Source organism: Oryctolagus cuniculus, chromosome 3 (genome assembly GCF_964237555.1).
Source record: "Oryctolagus cuniculus chromosome 3, mOryCun1.1, whole genome shotgun sequence".
Classification (NCBI taxonomy): domain Eukaryota; kingdom Metazoa; phylum Chordata; class Mammalia; order Lagomorpha; family Leporidae; genus Oryctolagus; species Oryctolagus cuniculus.
Window position 1 is genome coordinate 42,539,306 of NC_091434.1, and position 25,240 is coordinate 42,564,545.

The 25,240-nt window shown below is 39.8% G+C and overlaps 1 protein-coding gene and 1 long non-coding RNA gene across 8 annotated transcripts in view; one reads left to right on the forward strand and one right to left on the reverse strand.

Annotated features, from left to right (window-relative positions):
* The window catches only part of BOLL (boule homolog, RNA binding protein), a 109,133-nt gene that overhangs the window by 20,993 nt on the left and 62,900 nt on the right, over positions 1 to 25,240 (forward strand). For 6 of the 7 annotated variants that reach the window (XR_011387176.1, XR_007920612.2, XM_070070441.1 and 3 more), the window contains exons 5-7: positions 130 to 205; positions 8,354 to 8,481; positions 14,467 to 14,538. Coding sequence is in view for 5 of the 7 variants with exons in the window: in XM_070070441.1 (XP_069926542.1) it covers positions 130 to 205; positions 8,354 to 8,481; positions 14,467 to 14,538 (276 nt within the window). In the remaining 2 variants the exon portion in view is untranslated. The remainder of the gene's footprint in view (positions 1 to 129; positions 206 to 8,353; positions 8,482 to 14,466; positions 14,539 to 25,240) is intronic. The other variant, XM_070070440.1, reaches the window with a different exon arrangement.
* The window catches only part of LOC103348807 (uncharacterized), a 92,127-nt gene continuing 68,273 nt past the window's right edge, over positions 1,387 to 25,240 (reverse strand). The window contains exon 4 of the long non-coding RNA XR_517110.4: positions 1,387 to 2,559. This is a non-coding gene — a long non-coding RNA (uncharacterized lncRNA). The remainder of the gene's footprint in view (positions 2,560 to 25,240) is intronic.

Consider the following 25,240-nt stretch of genomic DNA (forward strand, 5'->3'; position numbering starts at 1 on the left):
CTCTTTTCATTAGGCATTATATCTTTCAAAGAACACTATAGTCTGAATGTTAAAAATTTTCTCCCTAGGTTTCCTTATTGGTTTTATAAATAATAGTCCTAAGATAATTTATTTTTTTCTTTACTTTAGGCTGAAAAACTTAATTACAAGGATAAAAAACTGAACATTGGTCCAGCAATAAGAAAACAACAAGTAGGGATCCCTCGTATGTATTGAGAACTAATGTATTTTTCAATATTTTTGCATTGTTCTTTTTGGAAATACTAGATTTTTATAGAACTTTATTAAAATGTCATGCTTCTATCATTTAATATAGTTATTTTATCCAAGTTGCTGGTCAAATTAATATGAGGGGCCTTCATGGAAAATATGATGTGTACCAAGAAGTAACTATGCATGAACATCAAAATTTTTTGCATTAACATAAATTTAATGTTTCCATTCAGTTTTCCTGTGAACTTTTTGAAGTATCCTCATATTTCATATTACAAAGCTATATATCACAGGGGTTTTTCCTAGGGAAAAATTTACACAATAATGCTTAAGTATATTTCATACAGTTATATCTTTGAAGCAAAAGTATTTTCTGATTAAAATATCATGAAAATTATTAGTAATTTAAAATTACTATTTAGAAAATTTTCTAATCAGAAAAATCATTTAAAATTAAAGTACAAATGCTGAAAGTTAAAATAATAGAAATAATATCAAAACTGGCTGCATTACCATGTATTGTAACCCAAACACATGTGTCATAATTATCAAAGGGAACAATCCCTAAAGTTTTAAGCTTTACTTTCGGTAATGCTTTCAATTCTGTTCCTTTCTCTCTCTTCCCATTTATTAAACTGGACAATTTTATAGTACTGTTTTCTCTATAGTTATTAAAATGTTTAATGAAGTCTTTGGCTAGAAGGAAATACCTCATATAAAATTAATAACTAACTTTTTACTTTTCCTTAACCTCATCCCAGTATCTTCTGGGATATGTAAAACATTAGCTAGTTATTAAACATCTTTTAATAAATTAATAAATTGTGCTCACTTGTATTGTTCTGCCTTTAGCTTAGAAGTTAACAGATACTGTTTATTTTTAAGTTGGTGTTTTTTAATTTAGGAGCTAACCAAAGTATCCCCAGTAGGTTAATACAAAGTAGGATATACTTAATATGATAGAATGCTGAGTATTTTTGGATTACTCTTGTTAATTAAATGGTTAAGCTGTAATACATAGTAATGGTTCATTAGCCCATTATCACCAACAGTAGGTACTAAGTAATAATGTTCATATTATGAACCACTAGTTACTAAAATAGAATATAAATCAGTACTATGCTAAACGCTTCAAAAATACAAATAGTTTTTAACAACTATTCAATGCAGGAGTCAGTGTTATAGATTTTTATTTATTTCATTTAATTTTTGCAGCAACCTGTAAGATATTATTAGCTCTACTTTTACAAAGGTAACATTCAGTCTTAGAAAGGTAAAGTCTTTGTTTGAACAGTGTTCCTACTGAAATACTCATAAAGGTAAAGGAGAGTTCATCTGGGCATGCTATGTCAACCCAAAGCAGCATATTAGAATTGCAAAGTATTTTTAAAGTCTCATGGTTATATAAAAACTTTATGCACATTTGCATTCTGTTCCATAATATCATGTTGTTTTTCGAATATAAAAATATTTTTCCAAAAGCCGGCGCCGTGGCTCAATAGGCTAATCCTCCACCTTGCGGCGCCGGCACACCGGGTTCTAGTCCCGGTTGGGGCGCCGGATTCTGTCCCGGTTGCCCCTCTTCCAGGCCAGCTCTCTGCTGTGGCCAGGGAGTGCAGTGGAGGATGGCCCAGGTGCTTGGGCCCTGCACCCCATGGGAGACCAGGAAAAAGCACCTGGCTCCTGGCTCCTGCCATCGGATCAGCGCGGTGCGCCGGCTGCAGCGGCGGCCATTGGAGGGTGAACCAACGGCAAAGGAAGACCTTTCTCTCTCTGTCTCTCTCTCTCACTGTCCACTCTGCCTGTCAAAAATAAAAAATAAAAATAAAAAAAAATATTTTTCCAAAAGCAATTGTTTGAATAAAAGTGCTTCTATAGGAAAATCACTATGTTCAGCTGGTACCTTTTCTTTCTTTCATTTTTAAGATTTCTTTATTTATTTGAAAGAGTTACAGAGAGAGAGGAAGAGACAGAGAGATCTTCTGTGTACTGATTCACTCCCCCGATGGCCATGAAGCTAGGAACCAGAAGCTTCTTCCAGGTCTCCCATGTGGGTGACAGGCCTAAGCACTTGGTCCATCTTCCACTGCTTTTCTCAGGCCATTAGCAGGGAGATGGATCAGAAGTAGAACAACTGGAACTCAAACCAGTGCCCATATGGGATGCTGGGGTAACAGGAGGAGGCTTTACTCACTGTCACAACACCAGCCCTCCCCCCCGCAGCCAGTAGCTTTTCATATCTCCTGGAATGCCATCCCATAACCAGTTTGAGAAGTGTGTAGTTAAATAACTTAACATGAGCCTTCAAACGCAAGATTGTTTGAATCCAAAGTTCTTTTCCCTTTTCTGCAAAAAAAGAAAAAAAAGATGTTAAACATATTTATAAAATATAAGCAGTTCTTAACATTTTTGTCTCAAATCTGTCCCTTCTTTCCATTGCCAACACCAGCCCAGCTATCCATTTGGCTTACCTTGGTTACTAGAAAATTTTTAGAACTGTCCTCTCTGAAAACAATATTACTACCTTCCAATCCATCATTTACAAGACAACTGGAGTGATCTTTCAGAAGTGTACATCTTATTCATAGCATATTTTGAGCTATTCTTTTTTCTTTTCATGCTTTAGCTGGCTAGCCTTCTCTTAGTTCCAGAACATAACCACACCTCAGGACTCTCTGATTCACTGTTTCCTTTCCCTAGAATGCTTTTTATCATCATATTCATTCTTTAAAAAAAAAAGATTTGTTTTATTTATTTGAATGACAGAGTTAAAGAGGTAGAGACAGAGAGAAGTTTTCTATCCCCTGGTTCACTCCCCAAGTGGCTGCAATGGCTGGACCTGAGCCATCCTAAGCCAGGATCCAGGAGCTTCTTCCGGGTCTCCCACTTTTGGTACAGGGGCCTAAGGACTTGGGCCATCCTCCACTGCTTCCCCAGGCACATTAGCAGGGAGCTGGATCAGAAGTGGAGCTGCCAGGGTCAGTGCTATGGCGTAGCAGGTAAAGCCGCCTCCTGCAGTGTTGGCATCCCATATAGGCACCAGTTCGAGATCCAGCTGCTCCACTTCTGATCCACCTCTCTGCTATGGCCTAGGAAACTAGTAGAAGATGGCCCAAGTCCTTGGGCCCCTGCAAATCACGTGGGAGACCCAAAAGAAGCTCCTGGCTCCTGGCTTTGGATCAGCACAGCTTCAGCCATTGCAGCCAACTGGGGAGTGAACCAGCAGATGGAAGACTTCTCTCTTTCTGCCTCTTCTTCTCTCTGTGTGTGTAGCTCTGACTTTCAAATAAATAAATAAATCTTAAAAAAAAAAAAAAAAGAAATGGAGCAGCTGGGACTCGAACCAGTGCCCATATGCCCATATGGGAATGCCAGCGCTGCAGGCTGGGGCTTTAACCTGCTGTACCACAGCACAGCCCCCCCTCCCCCATTAATTCTTTAAAGCCCAGACCAAATATCATTTCCAGTACAGACATTTGGCCTAAAGGTTAAGACATCTACATCCCATTTTGGAGTGCCTGGGTTCAAATCCCAGTTCAGCTCCCAATTCCAGCATTCCTGCTAATGTAGAGCCTGGGAGGCAGCAAGTGATGGCTCAAATGGTTAAATTCATGTTACCCACGTAGGAGGCCTGGGTTGAATTCCAACTCTTGGCGTGAGCCAAGCCCAGGTATTTCAGGAGTGAACCAGTGGATAACAGCTTGGTTTCTCTCTCTCTCTCTCTCTCTCTCTCTGCCTCTCAAATAAAAAATAGTAATTTCTTCTCAAACGTTCCATATAGAAAAGGGAGATTAATAAGTATATGGGTATATATAAATAATTGAAATGTTCAGTATGACAACCTATATTACCTCTTCATGTCTTCATCAAAATTGTACTTAATGTGTTGCTTATGTGATTAGCTAATGACTGTATCTTCCCTAATGGAACATAATTTCTACAGGGATAGAGACTAGACTATGTCCATTGTTTTTTATTTTTCACCATATCACCAAGGCCTAGTTTAATGACTTAGAGAATAGTATGCAATCAAAATTTATTTATCACAGATAAATCATGGTTCATTCATGATCCATGGTTTATCTGTGAATCAATGTTGGGGCGGGGGGTGGAGAACCCATGAACCTCTTGAATTGACTATGTATGTATATTTTTGTGAAAAAAAAGTCCATGGATTTCTTTATATTCTCAAAAGAATCAAATTAAAAACCGCTAAAATATATAGTAAAAATGCTAGATCATCAAACACAGTGAAAAGTAATATTGCTACTTTTAAAGTGACAAGCTAGGGCTGCATTGTGGCTTTGCAGGTTAAGCCACCACTGGAGACACCTGCGTCCCACATCAGGGTTCCTGATTCCTGTCTCAGCTACTCCACTTCCAATACAGCTCCTTACTAGTGCACCTGGGGGGCAGCAGATGATGGCTCGTGTAGTTGGGCTCCTGCCGCCCACATAGGAGACTCCAATGGAGTTTCTGGCTCCTGGCTTCACTTCAGCCTGATTCAGCCTTGGCTGTTGTAGACATTTGGGAAGTGAATCAGCAGATAGAAGACCTCTCTCCCTCCATATCTCTTGTGTGTGTCTGTGTTTGTGTGTGTGTATATCTTTGTCAGTCTGCTTTTCAAATATTTTTCTAAAAAGATATATTTATTTCTTTTAAAGGCATAGTTACAGAGAGAGGGGGAGAGACAAGAAGCGAGAGATCTTTCATCCACTGGTTTATTCCTAAATGGCTGCAACAGTTAGGGCTGGACCAGGCCAAAGCCAGAAACCAGGAGCTCCTTCTGGGTCTCCCATGTGGGTGCAGGGGCCCAAGAACTCGAGCCATCCTCTTCTACCTTCTCAAGCTCAATAGCAGGGAGCTATAACAGAAATAGAAAAGCTGGAACTCAAACTGGCACCTGTATGGGATGCTGGCATTGGAGAAAGCAGGCAGCAGCTTTACTTGCTATATCACAATGCCAGCCCCATCTTTTTAATTTTTTTTTATTTATTTGACAGATAGAGTTAGACAGTGAGAGAGAGAGAGAGAGACAGAGAGAAAGGTCTTCCTACCCTTGGTTCACCCCCCCAAATGGCCGCCACAGCCGGAACTACGCTGATCCAAAGCCAGGAGCCAGGTGCTTCTTCCTGGTCTCCCATGCGGGTGCAGGGCCCAAGCACTTGGGCCATCCTCCACTGCCCTCCAAGGCCACAGCAAAGAGCTGGACTGGAAGAGGAGCAACTGGGACCAGAACCCGGCGCCCATATGGAATGCCAGTGCCACAGGCAGAGGATTAACCTAGTGAACCACGACGCCGGCCCCCAGCCCCATCTTTTTAAAAATAAAGTAAAGGAGCCGGCGCCGTGGCTCAATAGGCTAATCCTCCACCTTGCGGCGCCGGCACACCGGGTTCTAGTCCCGGTTGGGGCGCCGGATTCTGTCCCGGTTGCCCCTCTTCCAGGCCAGCTCTCTGCTATGGCCAGGGAGTGCAGTGGAGGATGGCCCAGGTGCTTGGGCCCTGCACCCCATGGGAGACCAGGAAAAGCACCTGGCTCCTGGCTCCTGCCAGGATCAGCGCGGTGCGCCGGCTGCAGCGGCGGCCATTGGAGGGTGAACCAACGGCAAAGGAAGACCTTTCTCTCTCTGTCTCTCTCTCTCACTGACCACTCTGCCTGTCAAAAAAAAAAAAAAAAAAAAAAAAAAAAAAAAATAAAGTAAAGGGAAATCTGGATGAAGTTCCTGGCTCCTGGCTTTGGCCTGGCCCAGCCCCGTCTCTCTTTCCCTCTCTGTGTAACTCTGATTTTCAAATAAATAAATAAATCTTAAAAAAAAAAAAAAAGTGATAGTCTAGTACTGCTTAAATTTGTAGATAACATCTGTTCACTTGGGAGCTGTCAAAATCAAAATTTTTAAAGATATATTTATTTGAAAGGCAGAGTTACAGAGAGAGGGGGAGAAAGAGAGATCTTCCATCCACTGGTCCACTCCCCAAATGGCCGCATTAGCGGGAGCTGGGCAGATTCAAAGCCAGGAGCCAGGAGCTTCCTCCTTGTCTCCCACGTGGGCAAAGGGGCCCAAGGATTTGGGTCAACCTCCATTGCCTTCCCAGGCACATTATCAGGAAGCTGGATTAGAAGTGGAGTAGCAGTAACACAAACTGGTGCCCATATGGGATGCTAGCATTAGAGACAGCAGCTTTACCTGCTATGCCCCAACATGGGCCCAAAAAAATCAAAATTCTTAAACTCTACCCCAGACTAAATGAATCAAAATCTCTGAAGATGGGTCTGTGTAATTTTTATTTTCGGTAGCTAGGGGATTATAATGTATGTCAAATTTTGAGAAGCACTGGTATTGTGAAAGGAGCTTTGTCAGTTCTTGTAATTTATATAGCTTTGCTGGTGAAGTTCTTAATCAAATTGGCTCATGTAACTTTTAAAGTACCCATGACACAAAAAAATTATTTGATTATTTCCATGTAACTTGGCCTGAGAGAAGAGGATCCCAAAGTAGCCACTTGTGATCATGTTTGCAGTAGCAGCAATTGTAGCAAAAGAAGACCAGAGAGATAAAAGAGAGCCATAGCATGGATGAATGCTTGCTAATTGTAGACCTAAAGAATTAGTGATACGGAATGACTTTAGAATCTTTTTCAACTTCATTGCCTCCATCATCTCTGAACTTTTAAAATAAATCAAAGGTATAATGAACACACTGTACCAAAGAGGTACTTGTACCACAATGTTTATAGCAGCACTGTTCACAATAGCTAAAATATGGAATCAAGGTGACTGTTATCAGATGAATAAAGAAAATATGGTATTTATACAATGGAATTTATTCAGCTATTTAAAAAGTATGAAATTCTATCATTTGCATCAAAATGGTTGCAATTGGAGGGTATCATGTTAAGTGAAATAAGCCGACACAAAAATACTGCAAGTTCTCCTTTACATGTGGAAGCTAAAATTGTTTTTAAAATTAAGAACAGGGGACAGCATTGTGGTATAGTGGGTAGAGCCACTGCCTGCGACACAGGCATCCTATATGGGAACCAGTTTGAGTCTTGTCTGCTCCACCTCCGAATTCAGCTCCCTGCTAATGTGCCTGGGAAAGCAATGGAAGATGTCCCAAGTCCTTGGGCACCACCCATGTAGGAGACCAGAGGAAGCTCCTGGCTCCTGGCTTCAGATCAGCCCAACCCAGCCATTGCAGCCATTCAGGGAGTGAACCAGCAGATGGGTGATATCTCACTCTTTGTGTTTCTGTCTCTCCCTCGCTCTCTTGGTAAACTCTGCCTTTCAAACAAATATTTTTTAAAAAGCTCAAAAAACAAAACAAAAAAAAAAGAAATGCCTGTGTATATAGATATTGCTGCAGTGTTTTGTCCTACTTTGTTTTATATTTTTGTCAAATTATTATGAGTGATATACTATAGATTTAATGATCATTTCTCAACCTTTTAGCTTAGATCAAATGTAGATTTAATGGTCTGTGATCATTTTAAAATTTGCTGTATATGAGTGAAATTGACATCTTTTCATTTGATTATTGTTTATAACCCTTGCCCATATTCCTACTGAACTATCGTCTTTTTACTGTTTACTTGTTAAAGTCTTTATTTAGTGGAGCATTAAGCTTTTGACTATAATGTACATTAAATTATGTTGTCTTAAAAATAAAAATGAAAAAATAAACTTGTATCTAAATGGGGGAAAAATATAAAAAAGGTCTGGCTAAAATCCTAGGAACTTAATTACAGTCTTTATAATCTTTAAATAACTAAAACATACTCATATAATTTATGTTTGTAAAAATAATGATTTAACTGTTAACTAAATTGTTAAACTCTTCTGGTATACTGGTGTTAGAATCTGAATTGATGGGGTTTTAATATTTCTTATTAACCTGATTTCTTTTTCTGTTAATCACCATAAGCTAATAAAAGTTCTAAGATAATAAGTTGTAAAATACATGCTTCAAAGATATTTTAACATATGGAATTTTCTTTAAAAACACTTGTGATGTTTAATTTTTATTGTAACAAGCTATGTAGATGTATCAAGCTCAAGATTTTTCCAAACAGTGTTCAGAAATTATATTTTTAAAAGTTAGATTGAACATATCAATTAATATTATTTAATCTTTTCTTTAGGTTCTAGTATAATGCCAGCAGCTGGAACAATGTACCTAACAACTTCAACTGGCTATCCTTACACTTATCATAATGGTGTTGCTTATTTTCATACTCCAGAAGTAACTTCTGTCCCACCACCTTGGCCTGTAAGTAATTTCATATTAGAAGAGTTTCCATCTCTTGCTATAAGATTTTTTAAATATTTGTTTTATTTCTAAAATATTTCAGTCACAGACAAATGCAAATAATGACATAATACACATGTCCCTACCACCCAAATTTAACAGATGTTATTATTTTCCTTGTAAGATCTTTTTAAAGGAGAGCGGAGTAAAATAGGACAAATTCAGATGAAGTCTACTTATCCCCATTCCCTTATCCTTCTTTTCTCCTCAGAATTAGAATATCTTTCTGGCTCATTTGATATGTTTTTTTAAAAATATTTTATTTATTTATTTGAGAGGTAAAATTACAGACAGTGAGAGGGAGAGACAGAGTTGGAATGGTCTTCCTTCTGGTGTTTCACTCCCCCAAAAGGCCGCAATGGCCAGAGCTGCGCCAATCCAAAGCCAGGAGCCAAGCACTTCTTCCGGGTCCCCTATGTGGGTGTAGGATCCCAACCACTTGGGCCGTCTTCTGCTTTCCCAGACCATAGCAGAGAGCTGGATTGCAGAGGAGCAGCCGGGACTAGAAGCGGCCCCCATTTAGGATGCCAGCGCCACAGGCGGAGGATTAACTTACTGCGCCAGGCGCCAGCCCCCACATTTGATATATTTTTACTACTAACATATATGTGTCCTTGAGCAATATATATTATTGCTTTGGGTGGTTTTGAAACGTTATATAAATAATCTTGCTTTTCTACTCAGCAATATGTTTTTGAGATTAAACCATGTTGATCCATTTTTTGGATTATACCATGTTGATCCGTATGTTTCTAGTTCACCTATTTTGATATTTTATAATATTCTATTGTATAACTACCATGATTTTTATTTGCATCTATTGATAGACATTTAAAGTTTTTTCTACAATCAACTCTCCATTGAACATTTAGTTCTTGTGTATATTATGTGAAAGCTTTTGTAGGACAGTGATTTTGCTTATATTGCTCTAAAATTTTTTAAATTATTAGTATACACATTCATTTTTAAGTTGGTAGCTGAAATCTGTCATGTGTTTAAATAGGTTAAGCATATTATAAATTGCATACTTTCTTTAATTATATTTTATCAAAAATTTTGTGCCTATATTTTAATAATGGAAAGCGTCTGCTTGGTAACTCAATTAACAAAATTAGTCAAATGAAACTGAATAAAACATTCTATTAGAAAATTCTAACTTCACATTTAAACTCAAATAAATGAGTTCATATGTATCCCTGTGATGTTCAGCTAATTTAAGATTATTCCCTGGATAAAATAAGGTACCATCCCCCTTTAATATTACTTACACAAACTCTTTGGCTTTTCTTCCACCTGTTTCTCAGAGTATTTCCTTTGTGAATTGTGTAATTGTTTACATTCTAGAGCAAAGCATTATAGTAAGATCCAGAATGAGCGAGAAATGTGCTTTTTTAAAAAAAGGAAATAGGTAATGGTTAAAGGGGAGTTTTTAAAAGAGTACACAGAAGGTTTACAGGCAGAGCAAATCAGGAAGGAGGACATAGATGGATGGATCTGCAGATTGGTACTCTTAACATTACTCATGCCCATGTGTCACTGGAATATTTTTGTGCTCCCCTACTGTATACTGGTCTAACCTAAAATTTGCATTGGAATTCATATTCACAATGTTTGCACATCTTTGACTAGTTTTTGCCAAATAGCTTTACAAGTGCCACTTTACATTCTAGAAACAGATTATGAGAGCTGATTTCTCTATAATCTGCCAACTCTTATAATAATCAGGATTTTTTTACATTTTTGCCAATACTATTATGCAGTGGGGTTTTTTTCTATTCATTTGCCTATTTATTGATAAGACTGAACATATTTTCATATATTTATTAGCCATTCCAATTTCATATATTTATTCATATATTTTTTGGCCATTCAAGTTTTCTGTGAACTGCCCGTTCATATTTTTTATTCATTTTTCTGTTGGGATGATTTGTCTTTTTCCTTTAGATTTTTAGCTATGAATTTCTGAGTTATAAAAATCTCCCAGTTTATACCATGTCTTTTTATGTTTCTTCTCATTAAAAAAATATGAATTTTTCGTTCTTTGTTTTAATGTTGACAAATGTTTTTCCTTTATGGTTTCAACTCCTAGTGTCCTGTCTTAAAAAATCTTCTTTACTAGAATAAATATATTATATATTTTACGTTTTAAATAGTACAGTGTTGTTGCTTTCCACATCTGAATCTTAAATCCCCATTTATATATTGACTAGTCCATACTTTTATCATGGTTTTGAAATGAATCTCCTGTCAAATACCAAGTTTCCATCTCTTTTCATTGCTGTGGCTTTATAATGAGTTTTGAAATCTGATAGGAAAGGGGCCAGCACTGTGGCTTAACTGGTAAAGCTGCCGCCTGCAGTGCCAGCATCCCATATGCTCCCATATGAGTGCTGGTTTGAGACCCAGCTGCTCCACTTCTGATCCAGCTCTCTGCTATGGCCTGGGAAAGCAGTGGAAAATGGCCCGATTCTTGGGGCCCTACACCTGCATGGGAGATCCGGAAAAAGCTTCTGGCTCCTGGCTTCGGATCAGCTCAGCTCTGGCAATTGTGGCCAACTGGGGAGTGAATCAGTGGATGGAAGACCTCTCTCTCTCTCTCTCTCTCTCTCTCTCTCTCTGCCTCTCCTTTTTTCTTTATATAACTCTGACTTTCAAGTAAAATAAATAAATCTTTAAAAAAAGAAAAGAAATCTGATAGGAAAAACTCTTTGTTCTCCTTTGACAGCCTTTTGTCCTTAAGTTTTTGTTTTATAAGTATAAATTTTGTAATTCAGCTTGTTCAGTTCTGTGGAAAGCATCAATTAGGCTTTTATTAGAGTTGCGTTAAATACATAGATTAATTGGGGACATTAAATGCTTTATAATACTGACTCTTCCCATCTGTGAACATGATACATCTCTCCATTCATTTGTTTTCTTTTTTTCCAACCATCAAAAATGTTCTATTTTTCCATAAAAAAAAGTTTGACACATCTGCTGAATTTATTCTTAGTATACTATAGTTTTTTGTACTCTTATAAATGCTAATTTTTCTTAAAAATAACATATCCTAAGAGTTTCAGGCTAATGCATGGTAATGCTTTTGATTTTTTTTTTTTTTTTTTTTTTTTTTTTTGACAGGCAGAGTGGACAGTGAGAGAGACAGAGAGAAAGGTCTTCCTTTGCTGTTGGTTCACCCTCCAATGGCCACTGCGGCCAGCGCGCTGCAGCCGGCGCACCACGCTGATCCGATGGCAGGAGCCAGGTACTTATCCTGGTCTCCCATGGGGTGCAGGGCCCAATTACTTGGGCCATCCTCCACTGCACTCCCTGGCCACAGCAGAGAGCTGGCCTGGAAGAGGGGCAACCGGGACAGAATCCGGCACCCTGACCGGGACTAGAACCCGGTGTGCCAGCGCCGCAAGGCGGAGGATTAGCCTAGTGAGCCGCGGCGCCGGCCTGATTTTTCAATGTTGATAATATAACGCTGCCAAAATTTCATTTAAACAATCATTTATGGGGCTGGCACCATAGCTCACTTGGTTAATCCACTGCCTACAGCGCTGGCATCCCATATGGGCGCCAGGTTCTAGTCCCGGCTGCTCCTCTTCTAGTCCAGCTCTCTGCTGTGGCCCGGGAGGGCAGTGGTTGATGGCCTGAGTGCTTGGGCCCCTGCACCCACGTGGGAGACCAGGAAGAAGCACCTGGCTCCTGGCTTCAGATCGGCGTGGTTCCGGCCTTAGCGGCCATTTCGGGGGTGAACCAATGGAAGGAAGACCTTTCTCTCTCTCTCTCTCTCACTGTCTATAACTCTACCTGTCAAATAAATAAAAATCATTTATAATTCATTATACATCTATATTTTTATATTCTTTTGTTTCTCATTATTTATCCCTCCAGTTACTGCACTGCCCATTTCTCTGCTATAGTATTTATGTAGTTATAACATCATCACCTTTTTTTAAAAAAAAAATATTTTATTTATTTATTTGAAAGTCAGAGTTGCACAGAGAGAGGAGAGGCAGAGAGAGAGAGAGAGGTCTTCCATCTGATGGTTCACTCCCCAGTTGGCCACAACGGCCAGAGCTGAGCCAGTCCGAAGCCAAGAGCTACTTCCGGGTCTCCCACACAGGTGCAGGGGTCCCTTCTCTTGAGCCATCTTCTACTGCTTTCCCAGGCCATAGCAGAGAGCTGGGTCAGCAGTGGAGCAGCCAGGTCTCAATCCAGCACCCATATAGGATGCCAGTGCTTCAGGCCAGGGCGTTAACCCACTGCGCCACATCACCGGCTCTGTGACCTTTTTCTTAAAAAGGAAAAAGTTCAGGTGATTCACCCTTAAGCTTAATGTATATACAAATACATATATATATGTATTTGCATATACACACAGAGAGACATACACATACATTATAAGCTTTGGTAAATACTTTCAACCAGTTTCTCAGCACTGGCACTATTGACATTTTGGTCCAGATGATTCCTTTGTTGTAGAGTGTTATCCAGTGAATTGAAGGATATTTAGAAATGTCCCTAACCTCCCCATAGTTAAGGTAACCAGAAATGTCTCCTAAAATTACCAGATATTCTCAAGTAGGAAAAATCACTAATGGTTAAGAATTATTGCCCTAAAACAATTCAGGAGGTTATTTTCTATACTGTTTGCTTGTTTGCTAGGAGTTTTTTAACCACAAATGGTGTTGAATTTTAACAAGTGCATTTTTCTGTATCTACTGATATTATAGTGTTTTTTCCTGCTTTAATTCACTAATTTAGTAGATTACATTATTTTTTAGTTAATGTGTAGTACAGTTTTATTAGCATATCATTAGTCTGTGAATCTTACAAAACTGTAAGTTTTGAGGGTGTGAACACTAAAACAAAACAATGTAAGTTAGATCCTTTATAGAAATTGGCTTTTAACTGCTGTTTTTAGAGCTATTTTTACCATTTGCAATACAATTTGCCTGTTTTAATAATGATCTGGTCTTGGCCGGCGCCGCAGCTCACTAGGCTAATCCTCCGCCTTGCGGCGCCGGCACACCAGGTTCTAGTCCCAGTCGGGGCACCGGATTCTGTCCCGGTTGCCCTTCTTCCAGGCCAGCTCTCTGCTGTGGCCAGGGAGTGCAGTGGAGGATGGCCCAAGTGCTTGGGCCCTGCACCCGCATGGGAGACCAGGATAAGTACCTGGCTCCTGCCATTGGATCAGCCTGGTGGGCCGGCCACCGCGGCCATTGGAGGGTGAACCAACGGCAAAGGAAGACCTTTCTCTCTGTCTCTCTCTTTCTCATTGTCCACTCCGCCTGTCAAAAAAAAAAAAAAATAATAATGATCTGGTCTTAAGTAATTTGTTATTGGACTTGCTCTATCACTTTGAGTAATCAATTGTTACTTGTACTTTCTTCAGATATAGATACATCACTTATAAGTTTATTACATAATTGACTTATTTAACTGTCCATTTACTGAAATAACAGAATTTGACAAGAGCTTCAGTAAATAAGTATTTGTTTTAATTAAATACATACTGTGGGAATGAAATGTTGATTATTTGTAAGTAGTGAGAAGTCAGCAGGAAAATCAGATATGATTAATCATTTAGTTCTGACTGCTATTGTAAACATTAACTGTCTATGGCTGGTCTCCACAGTGAATTCAAGAATTATTATTCTAAGTCCAGATGCCATTTTCCTCTAACTATTCTCTTAGAATCTTTGGAGGCAGTAAATTTCTAGTGACTGTTTTTGGCATTACCATGGGCGTGAAACCACATGAATGTAGGAGTACTCTGATGATTTTAATAAAAAGACTTAAGTAGAGCTGATAATATCATTAAGAGTTTTAAAAATAGCATTTCTGTACATAAATCATAGGTTGACTTGGTTTAGACAACAATTGTAGATAAATTTTATTAATGAGACATTTTTTAGAATTTGTACATAATTTTTCTATTTTTCCTTCATCTTATAGTCACGTTCTATATCTAGTTCCCCTGTGATGGTAGCTCAGCCTGTTTATCAGCAACCTGCATATCACTACCAGGTAAATATTAAATTGAAGTTAAAATGCTGTGATACTTTGAGTTATTTCTCTTGTAAGTCTTTATTTTTCTTGCTTGTGCAAATATTCTGCTAATTAAAAAGAGTTAGCTAAACCTTGCTAGCAGAATCTTTCTTTTTTTTTTTTTTTTGAGGAAACTAAGTAATGTTATACAAAAAGATGGACCATTTGCTTCCTTTCACCAAATATAATGAGATCAGTTTGTTCACTGACTAACAGTTAATCTAAAAGTCTTTAGCAATAATTCCAAAAGTAAGATACAGGTATCGGACCACAGGATGATTTTTTTTTATTACTGTTAACATTAAGTCAGGTTCTTGTCATTATATTTAATATAATGTATGTTAAAATTGGTGACATATTATAAAATATATGTATATATAACATATGTATATATCAGTTTCTCTTAGTTAATTAGCAATCTTCATTAATTTTATTGAGAGATTGGAGATAAGTGAACTGTAATGCCAGACCACTACAGCAAGGTTATCAAACTGTAGCAAATACAGCTAAGGAGCCTGTTCATGTAAATAAGGCATTATTGGAACACTGCAGCATTTGTTTATGTATTGTCTATGACTTTTTGGGCTATGGTGGAGAAGTTGAATAGTTGTAAGAGTGTTCTGATCATCTTTAAATACTCTCCGGCCCTTTACAGAAAAAAAAAAAAAATGCCAACCTCTTGTCTATTGCATTCACACATAAAGTCATATTCTTTCATACTTCTGGAGTAGTGGAAGAACTTTTTATTTCTGTTAGTTTTTTTCTAATTTTTAAAATAGACCACATGAAATATTAAGATTACTAGAATCCTTTTAACTATTTAGTCATGGAGAACTCAATTATTTTGAATTCTATTACCATGCTAAATATAAAACAAGAGCTGAAAACTAAAATGGTAAGTTAATGGCATTTATTTAAAATATGCATGTAGTGTGACTTTTCCTAAACTAGCAGAAACAAATGGTAACTTAATGGCATTTATTTAAAATATGCATGTAGTGTGACTTTTTCTAAACTAGCAGAAACCTCAAAGAGAGATCATTAAGTACCAAATCATTTAATATGGCAGGCCCCAACAAAATTGTGAAGCCAGTTTTGAGATCCTTAGCTCATTGCCCACCTTGAGCATATTTGAGAGGAAGCTGAGATTAATAAGGAAGATTGATAGTTAAGCTTTCTTTAACAAGAGAGTTACAGAGGTATGATATTTTGCCTCCTCCTCAATCAAGTGAAGAGGATTTCAGAGAATGACTAAGATAACTTTATAAATACCCCCTGGAGTTGGATGATGTTGGCACTTGGACCTCATCTCGCCTTAAAAAATCCAAGAGAGATGCTGGTGGCAGAGAAAAGACTATAGTAGAGATAGTACATGTTTCCAAAGAACAAGATGTAAACGTCATAGAAGAGATTCTTAAAAAAAAAAAAAAAAAAAAAAAAAACTTAAAGTGACCACAGTAGAAAAAGAACCTGTGTGAATTAGGGCTAAAGTTGCAGCCTGAAGTTCCCAGCAGTTTGTTTCCACTGCATTGTTTCCTTTGCTATGCAGAAGCTTCTTCGTTTAACATAATCTCTGTCGCTCCCCATCTTCGTGGAGGAAGGACACAGGACCCTGCGCTGTTCTTTTGTCTGCTCGGCCCTTCCCGGGTTTGCTGCTGGTTCTTCCCGGGTTGGCTACCGACCCTTCCACCTCCGTGGAAGTGCGGTTCCCCCTGCCACATTCCCCACTTCCGCGGGGGAGCAGCACACCGCCGGCTGGCTCTCTCGGGGGCTGCACAGGTGTTCCTTCAGATAGATGTTCCTGGTGCATGTTGTCTCTCTCCTCCTTTATAGTCCTCTTCCACCAATCCCAACTCGGCTGCCCACACGCCGAGTACGCTGCTCTCCTGCAATCAGGAGCAGGTCCTACAGTTTATTGGTTGAACTGGAGGCAGCTGTGTAGAAGCTGTTTCCTCCTCTCCCAGCGCCATATTGTGGGAGAGCAGATGCATAGAATAAGTCTTAATTCCAGTAACTTAGTCTAGTCCGAGTTGCTCCCAGTTGCTCCCCACAATCTCATTTGTTTTTATTTTTATTGCACTGTGTTTGGGGGTCTTACACAAAAAAAAAAATCATTGCCTATTCTGAATGCCTTGAAGTGATTCTCCTTTGTTTTATTCTGGTAGTTTCAGGTCTTACATTTAGGTCTAAAATCCATTTTGAGTTGCTTTTTCTATAGAGTGAAAGGTAAACAGTAAACTACACATGGATCTCTAATTTTCACAGCACTGTTTATTGAAGAAATTATCCTTTCTCCAGCATTTTGTTTTGGTGCCTTTGTCGAGAATCCATTAATTATAGATTTGGAGATTATTTCTGGGATCTCCATCTGTTCTATTGCTCTGTGTGTCTGAATTTATGCCAGTACCATGCTGTTTTGGTTACTATAACTCTGTAGTGTGTCACTAAATCAAGTATCATGATATCTTCAGCTTTGTTCTTTTTGTTCAAGATTGCTTTGGCTATTTGGAGTCTTTTGTGATTCCATGTGAATTTTAGGATAATTTTTTTGTGTTCTATGAAGAATGTCACTGGTATTTTTTTATTTTTTATTTTATTTTATTTTTATTTGACAGAGTTAGACAGTGAGAAAGAGAGACAGAGAGAAAGGTCTTCCTTCCATTGGTTCACCTCCAAATGGCTGCTACAGCCAGAACTACGCGGATCTGAAGCCAGGAGCCAGGTGCTTCCTCCTGGTCTCCCATGCGAGTGCAGCCCCCAAGAATTAATACTTTTAAAATGTCCATACTAACCAAAGTGATTTACAAATTCTGTGAAATTCCCATCATAATACCAATGACATTCTTGCTGGCGCCATGGCTTACTTGGTTAATCCTCCACCTGCAGTGCTGGCATCCCATATGGGCGCCGGGTTCTAGTCCCGGCTGCTCCTCTTCTAGTCCAGCTCTGCTGTGGCCCAGGAGGGCAGTGGTTGATGGCCGCATGCTTGGGCGTCTGCACCCGAATGGGAGACCAGGAGGAAGCACCTGGCTCCTGGCTTCAGATCGGCGTAATTCCGGCCGTAGCAGCCATTTGGAGGGTGAACCAATGGAAGGAAGACCTTTCTCTCTGTCTCTCTCTCTCTCTCACTGTCTAATTCTATCTGTCAAAAAAAAAAAAAAGTATTATTTCTTCTAATCCATGTATATGAGAGACCTTTTTTTGTATCTTTCTTTTCTTTTTTAAAAGTAGTTACTTATTTATTTGAAAGGCCAAATGATAGAGGGAGAAGGAGAGAAAGAGACAAAGCTTCCATCCACTGTTTCACTCACCAAATAGCCACAAAAGCCAGGGCTGGTCCAGGACTAAGCTAGGAGCCTTGAACTCCATCCAGCTCTCCTTGGGTGGCAGGGGCCCAAGAACCTTGGGCCATCCTCCACTGCCTTCCCCAGTGTGTTAGCAGGGAGCTGGATCAGAAGCAGAGCTGCCAGGACTCAAACCTGTATTCCAATATGAAATGCCAGCTTTGCAGGCAGCAGCTTAGTTCACTGCACCACAATGCCAGCCCCTTATTTTTTTAATCATTGTTTCATAATTGTCATTATACAGCCATAAAAAGGAAAGTATAATTTGGAGCAAAGTGGATATAACTAGAATATGTTAACAAAAATCAGCAAATGCAGAAAAATAAACACCACATACTGAATACTTCAAGAAGTTCATAGAAAAATAGAATTATAAAATATTTATTGGCCGACGCTGTGGCTCACTAGGCTAATCCTTCGCCTTGCAGCGCCGGCATACCGGGTTCTAGTCCCGGTCGGGGCGCCAGATTCTGTCCCGGTTGCCCCTCTTCCAAGCCAGCTCTCTGCTGTGGCCTGGGAGTGCAGTGGAGGATGGCCCAAGTACTTGGGCCCTGCACCCCTTGGGAGACCAGGAGAAGCACCTGGCTCCTGCCTTCGGATCAGCACAGCGTGCAGGCCGCGGCAGCCATTGGAGGGTGAACCAATGTCAAAGGAAGACCTTTTTCTCTGTCTCTCTCTCTCACTGTCCACTCTGCCTGTCCAAAAAAAAAAAAAAAAATTATTGTTGTGCAAAAAGATTTGAAATGCAATCAAAATAAAATTTTGGAAGATGCTTCGTATGTATGTATTTCAAAATGTTTTCAAAATAAACTTATTTTTTAATTCCATTTTCCACACTTTTCAAGTACTATTATATATGGAAGCAGAAAGAAATCTGTGAGAAGAGTAGTGATTACTAGAGGCTGGGGTTTGTGAGGGGAGAAAGGACAGAGGTTAGATAACAGAAACACAGATAGAAAGAGTCTATCTAATGTTCCACAGAACAGGGGGTTGACTAGTTTACAATATCGTATTATATATCCAGTTTATGAAGAACTAGAAGAGAGGTGCTGTAACGCTCCAACCATAAAGAAGTAAGGAAATAGGAATGCTAACTACTTGATTTGATCACTTCACTCAGATATTACTGTACCCCACAAAAATGAATATGTATTACATGTTAATCAAAAATTGTTGGCCGGCGCCGCGGCTCACTAGGCTAATCCTCCGCCTGCTGCGCCGGGACACCGGGTTCTAGTCCCGGTCGGGGCACCGGATTCTGTCCCGGTTGCCCCTCTTCCAGGCCAGCTCTCTGCTGTGGCCAGGGAGTGCAGTGGAGGATGGCCCAAGTGCTTGGGCCCTGCACCCCATGGGAGACCAGGATAAGTACCTGGCTCCTGCCATCGGATCAGCGCGGTGCGCCGGCCGCAGCGCGCTGGCCGAGGCGGCCATTGGAGGGTGAACCAACGGCAAAGGAAGACCTTCCTCTCTGTCTCTCTCTCTCACTGTCCACTCTGCCTGTCAAAAAATTAAAAAATAAATAAATAAATAAAATAAAAATTGTTAAAAATAAAAAGTTCCCAGCAAGAAGAACATAGAGGAATTCAGTGAAGTAACCTAGATAGCCAGCATTTGGAATCTGCCAAACCTAAAAAATTGATCTATTCTAGTTTTTATCTGAGGACAGGGAAGAACAGCTCAACACAGTGCTTTTAAAGTGTCAGGAACAAAAAAGAATAAAGTTGTTTTCTGCTTGTGTCTTATTGAATCTAGCTCCTCTTTCATTGATTATATATACATTTGTAGCTCAACTGACATCTCAGAAGTATTTTGGAAAGTTTCTACTGTAATTTAACTTTTATACTTTTACTCTTTTTATTTTTTTATTTTTTTTATTTTTTGACAGGCAGAGCTAGACAGTGAGAGAGAGACAGAGATAAAGGTCTTCCTTTTTCTGTTGGTTCACCCCCCAAGTGGCTGCTATGGTCAGTGCATTGCCGCCGGCACGCTGTGCTGGTCCGAAGCCAGGAGCCAGGTGCTTCCCCCTGGTCTCCCATGCAGGTGCAGGGCCTAAGGACCTGGGCCATCCTCCACTGCACTCCCGGGTTACAGCAGAGAACTGGACTGGAAGAGGAGCCACCGGGACAGAATCCGGCGCCCCAACCGGGACTAGAACCCAGGGTGCCAGCGCCGCAGGCGGAGGATTAGCCTAGTGAGCCACGGCGCCAGCCTACTCTGGTTTTTTGTTTGGCACAAATTATAAAATTGAAGGTATATTACCTAGTATACTGAAGAAAGATTTTAGTATCATTTTGTAGCATATCATTTTGTAATGCAGGATATTATTTCAGGGCAAGTATTTGGAATGTTCATATGCTATATCAGAATGCATATATGTGAGTCTGAGTTCTGCTCCCTATTCCAGCTTTCTGCTAATGCACACCCTGGGAAGCAGCAGATGATGGCTCAATTATTTGGGTTCCTGCCACCTACTTGGGAAACCTGGATTGAGTTGTTGCTCCTAGCTTTAACCCAACCCAGGCCTGGCTATTGGGCACATTTGGGGAGTGAATCAGCAGATAGGAAAATCTCTGTCTCTGCCTCTCTGCCTTACAAATAAGTAAAATAAATTTTTCAAGGTTTTTAATAACATATTATATCGGGACCGGTGCTGTGGCATAATAGCTTAAGCCGCTGCCTGCAGTGTCAACTTCCCATAAGGGTGCAGATTCAAGTCCCGGCTGCTCCAATTCCAATCCAGCTCCCTGCTAACAACCTGGGAAAGCAGGAGAGGATGGCCCAAGTACTTGAGCCCTTGCCAACTACATGGGAGACCCAAATGAAGCTCCTGGCTTCTGGATTCGGCCTAGCCCAGCACTGGCTGTAGTGACCATTTGGGGAATGAACCAGCAGGTGAAAGATCTCTCTCTCTATATATATGTATATATATAAAACTCTTTCAAATAAATAAATAAATCTTTTTTAAAAAGCTGTTATATTCACATATTTTCTTCCAGTTACAAATTCATTATTATTTTACCCTTAAAACTCCCACTTTGATGAGAGTTTTTCCTTTGCTGTTTTTTTTTTTTTTTTACAATTTCTAAGATTGATTAGTTCATCAGCTTTTGTGAGTCAAAACAGGTAATGCATAGTTGTTGTTTTTGACAGGCAGAGTTAGACAGTGAGAGAGACAGAGAAAAAGGTCTTCCTTCTGTTGGTTCACCCCCCAAATGGCTGCCACGGCCAGCGCACTGCACCGATCCGAAGCCAGGAGCCAGGTGCTTCCTCCTGGTCTCCCATGCGGGTGCAGGGCCCAAGCACTTGGGCCATCCTCCAGTTCCTTCCCGGGCCACAGCAGAGAGCTAGACTGGAAGAGGAGCAACCGGGACAGAATCCAGCGCCCCAACGGGGACTAAAACGTGGGGTACCGATGCCACGGGCGGAGGATTAGCCTATTGAGCCACGGCGCTGGCCAAGTAATGGCATAGTTTAATCAGTGTTTAGTCTCTTCATATTATTTCTCACTTCATAGGTAGATAGCAATTTCATTTATCTAGCAAAACTACTTATCAATCATTTCTTTTAGATTTTTATTAAAATATTTTCTTAATAGACTATACATTATATAGAACATAGACTTCACATTATCTTGGCCACCTGTAATAATATCATCCTTTATCGATTGAAGGAGTATTAAATTTAAGGGACTTAATTTAGATGATATATCCAGAATGTCATCTTATTCTTTTTTCTGTTTTATGACTTTAATAATAAAAAAACTTTATTAAAAATGAATACAGGAAGAATAAAATGTCAGTTACTAAATATACAACTATCTTAAGAGGCAAAAGATATTTTGTGTTTTAATTTTATAGTTAGTCCCTTAAATAAATTGACCCTCTTCTTTTATGAGTGGATTTATTTGAATATAATCCAGCTGTTGTACAGTTCACCTATAAAAGTACACAGCTGAGTAGTTTTCATTAAATTCAGAGTTGTGTTACCACATGTCAGTTTTAGAACATTTTAATCATATTCTTCCAAAAAAAACTTCCCCATTAGTAATCTCTCCTCTCTTCTCAGTCCTGACCTGTGCAAATAGTAATTTCCTTCTCTATCTTTCTAGATTTGTCTATTCTGAACATTTGATATAAAAAGAATCATGCAATCTGTGGTCTTTTGTGACTGGTTTCTTTCACCCAGCATAATGTTTTCAAAATTTATTTATGTGGTGGTGTGTGTCAATACTTTATTCCTGAATAATACCCTTTATGAATATACTACATTTTGTTTATCTATTCATCATTTGATGGACTACTTGAGTTTTTCCGCTTTGATGCTATTATGAATAATACTATAATTAATACTATAATGAGCATTGTTGTATACGTTTTTGTGGACATATTTTTTCATTTCTCTTACGTCTTACAACTCTGCTGGGTCATGTGTAACTCTGTATTCAAATTTTTAAGCAAGTATCAGGCTGTTTTCCAAAAGAGCTGAGCCATTTTACATTCCCAGCAGTATATAATGAGGGTTCTAATTTATCCACATCCTTCCAACACTTGTTAACATCTGCTCATTTTATTGTAGCCATCCTAGTGGATATGAAGTAGTAACACATTGTAGTTTTGATTTATATTTCCCTGAAGGTTAATGATGTTCAGCATTTTTTGATGTGCTTTTTGGCCACATCATTTTTGCCCATTTTTTTGTTTTATTTGCTTGTTTATTTGAAAGGCAAAGTGAGAAAGAGGGAAGGAGAGAGAAAGATCAATCTTCCATTCCTAATTCATTCTCCAGTGCCCACAACAGACAATAGATAGGGTTGGACCAGAGTGAAACCAGGAGCCAGAGACTATAATGGTCATCTACATGGGTCACAGGAACCCAAGTAGTTGGATGTTTGTCTGCTTCCTCCCAGGCACATTAACAAGAAGTTGGATCAGAAGAAGAGCAGGACCCCATCAGGGGCACTCCAGTATGGGGCTTGGCATCCCACGCAGCAGCTTAAACCACTGTGCCACAGCACCCACCCCTCATTTGCCCATATTTAATTTGGTTTACTTGTCTTTTTAAATTTTTTTGTATCTCATTTGTATTTTTTTAGCTCCCTGCTTTATTTTGAAAACAATCTTTTCTGGCATACAACTATATACATTTGGGATTTGTTATCTGAAGGTATACAAAAGTTACCCAATTTCCTATAAATTTCTTGAATGCTAATGAAAGAATACTTATTAACATAGCAATACTTGGGGCCTGTGCCATGGCTCACTTGGTTAATCCTCCACCTGCAATGCCAGCATCCCATATGGGCACCGGGTTCTAGTCCCAGTTGCTCCTCTTCCAGTCCAGCTCTCTGCTGTGGCCTGGGAAGGCAGTGGAGGATGGCCCAAGTGCATGGGCTCCTGCACCCACATAGAAGACCAGGAAGAAGCACCTGGCTCCTGGCTTTGGATCGGCGCAACGCCAGCCATAGCAGCCATTTGGAGAGTGAACCAACGGAAGGAAGACCTTTCTGTCTGTCTCTCTCTCTCTCACTGTCTAACTCTATCTGTCAAATAAAAAAAAATTTTTTTTAAATACCAATTCTTAAGTACGCCAACATAATAGAACTTTTTCCAACTTTTTAAATTAGATTTTCTCACCTAAGCCAATTTATATTTGACATTTAGTTTACATGTGCAAATAAAAGCAGATATATTCTTCAGCTGACTGTAAGATAAGCCAGCATGCAAGTATACTTCTTTCTGGATATAATTAAAATTTCAGAGACAGAGTGGCTCAAAAGGGAGGAAATAAGCTGACCTCCTCATGAAATAAACTAAACAAAAATCAACAACTGTTAGAAGTGCTAATTCCATAACAATTTCTCTCTTTTCTGTCTTTTAAATATATTAGCCTGCACTGTGGGCATATGAATTAAATTACTTCTAATCTGGACTGTGTGCTCCTATGGAAGAGTCTATTGCAATTCTATAAAAGGCTGTAGGCCAAGAAAAGAGGTCGTGAGGCAAGCAGAGTGCACCCATCCTGTATCAGCATCCCACCCACATGCACACACTGAGGAAGCCATCCTGTCAACACTGCAAAGGCTCAGCTGCTGACCTGGGTCTTCAAGACACTCTGTACTCATTGTGGTCTACTTTGTTTTCCATATGGTGTCTCTTCCACTATTTTTGTAACTGGGGCAGAGTAGAAGTTTCAACTACTCTGAGAATACTTTTTATTTATTCTTTTACATATACAGCTAATTTCCATCAACAGTTATTTTATAAGAAACAGTCAATTGAAGACACAAGTGGGGCCTAGGGAATATCATGACATTTCAGTACACAGTAGCCCACAGGGCCCATCGAGTCCCAGCAGGCTTTCTCCAGGAAGGCCCTGCAGCACCTGACTCACTGCTGGTACACTGTCTCAAAGTTCAAGCCATTCCCATAATAGGGATCTTCAGTACATAATAAGTTATTTTGTGGATTGTAGCTCCCAAATACTTCAATTTTAGCTTTACAATTTTTAACTTGATTACTTTCTATATTCAAATTTCTAGATTGCTTTTATCTGTACATACTATGTAATCAACCATAGCAAAGTCCTCGTTGGTAATCTGCTGGGCCACGTGACTCATGGGAACACCATGCCTCCTCCTGCAGTCCTGCCCCCAATAATGAGGGGTGCAAAGTGGGTTTCCTATATGATAGGTGGGCGTGGATGTCTATCCTCTAGTTACCTGAAATGATTTGATGAGTTACAAGTTTTCTAAAAACTGCTCCTGCAATCAGTTAATGACAGGTGTTACCTGTACACAAACAACACTGGCTGGGGCATCTGCTTAACCATCTGCCTACATGCACATAGATGCTCAGTGAACACCCTTTTTATTATTGAGTCTCTATCTCTCTCTGTAACTCTATGTCTTCCAAATAAATAAAATAAATTTAAGATTTGTTGCTCCCCGTCTTCGTGGAGGAACGACACAGGACCCTGCGCTGTTCTTTTGTCTGCTCGGCCCTCCCCGGGTTTGCTGCTGGTTCTTCCCGGGTTGGCTACTGACCCTTCCACCTCCGTGGAAGGGCGGTTCCCCCTGCCACATTCCCCACTTCCGCGGGGGAGTGGCACACCGCCGGCCGGCTCTCTCGGGGGCTGCACAGGTGTTCCTTCAGATAGATGTTCCTGTTAGATGTTCCTGGTGCATGTTGTCTCTCTCCTCCTTTATAGTCCTCTTCCACCAATCCCAACTCTGCTACCCACACGCCGAGTACACTGCTCTCCTCCAATCAGGAGCAGCTCCTGCAGCTTGTCAAGTTGGTGAGAGGCAGCTGGGTAGAAGCTGTTGCCTCCTCTCCCAG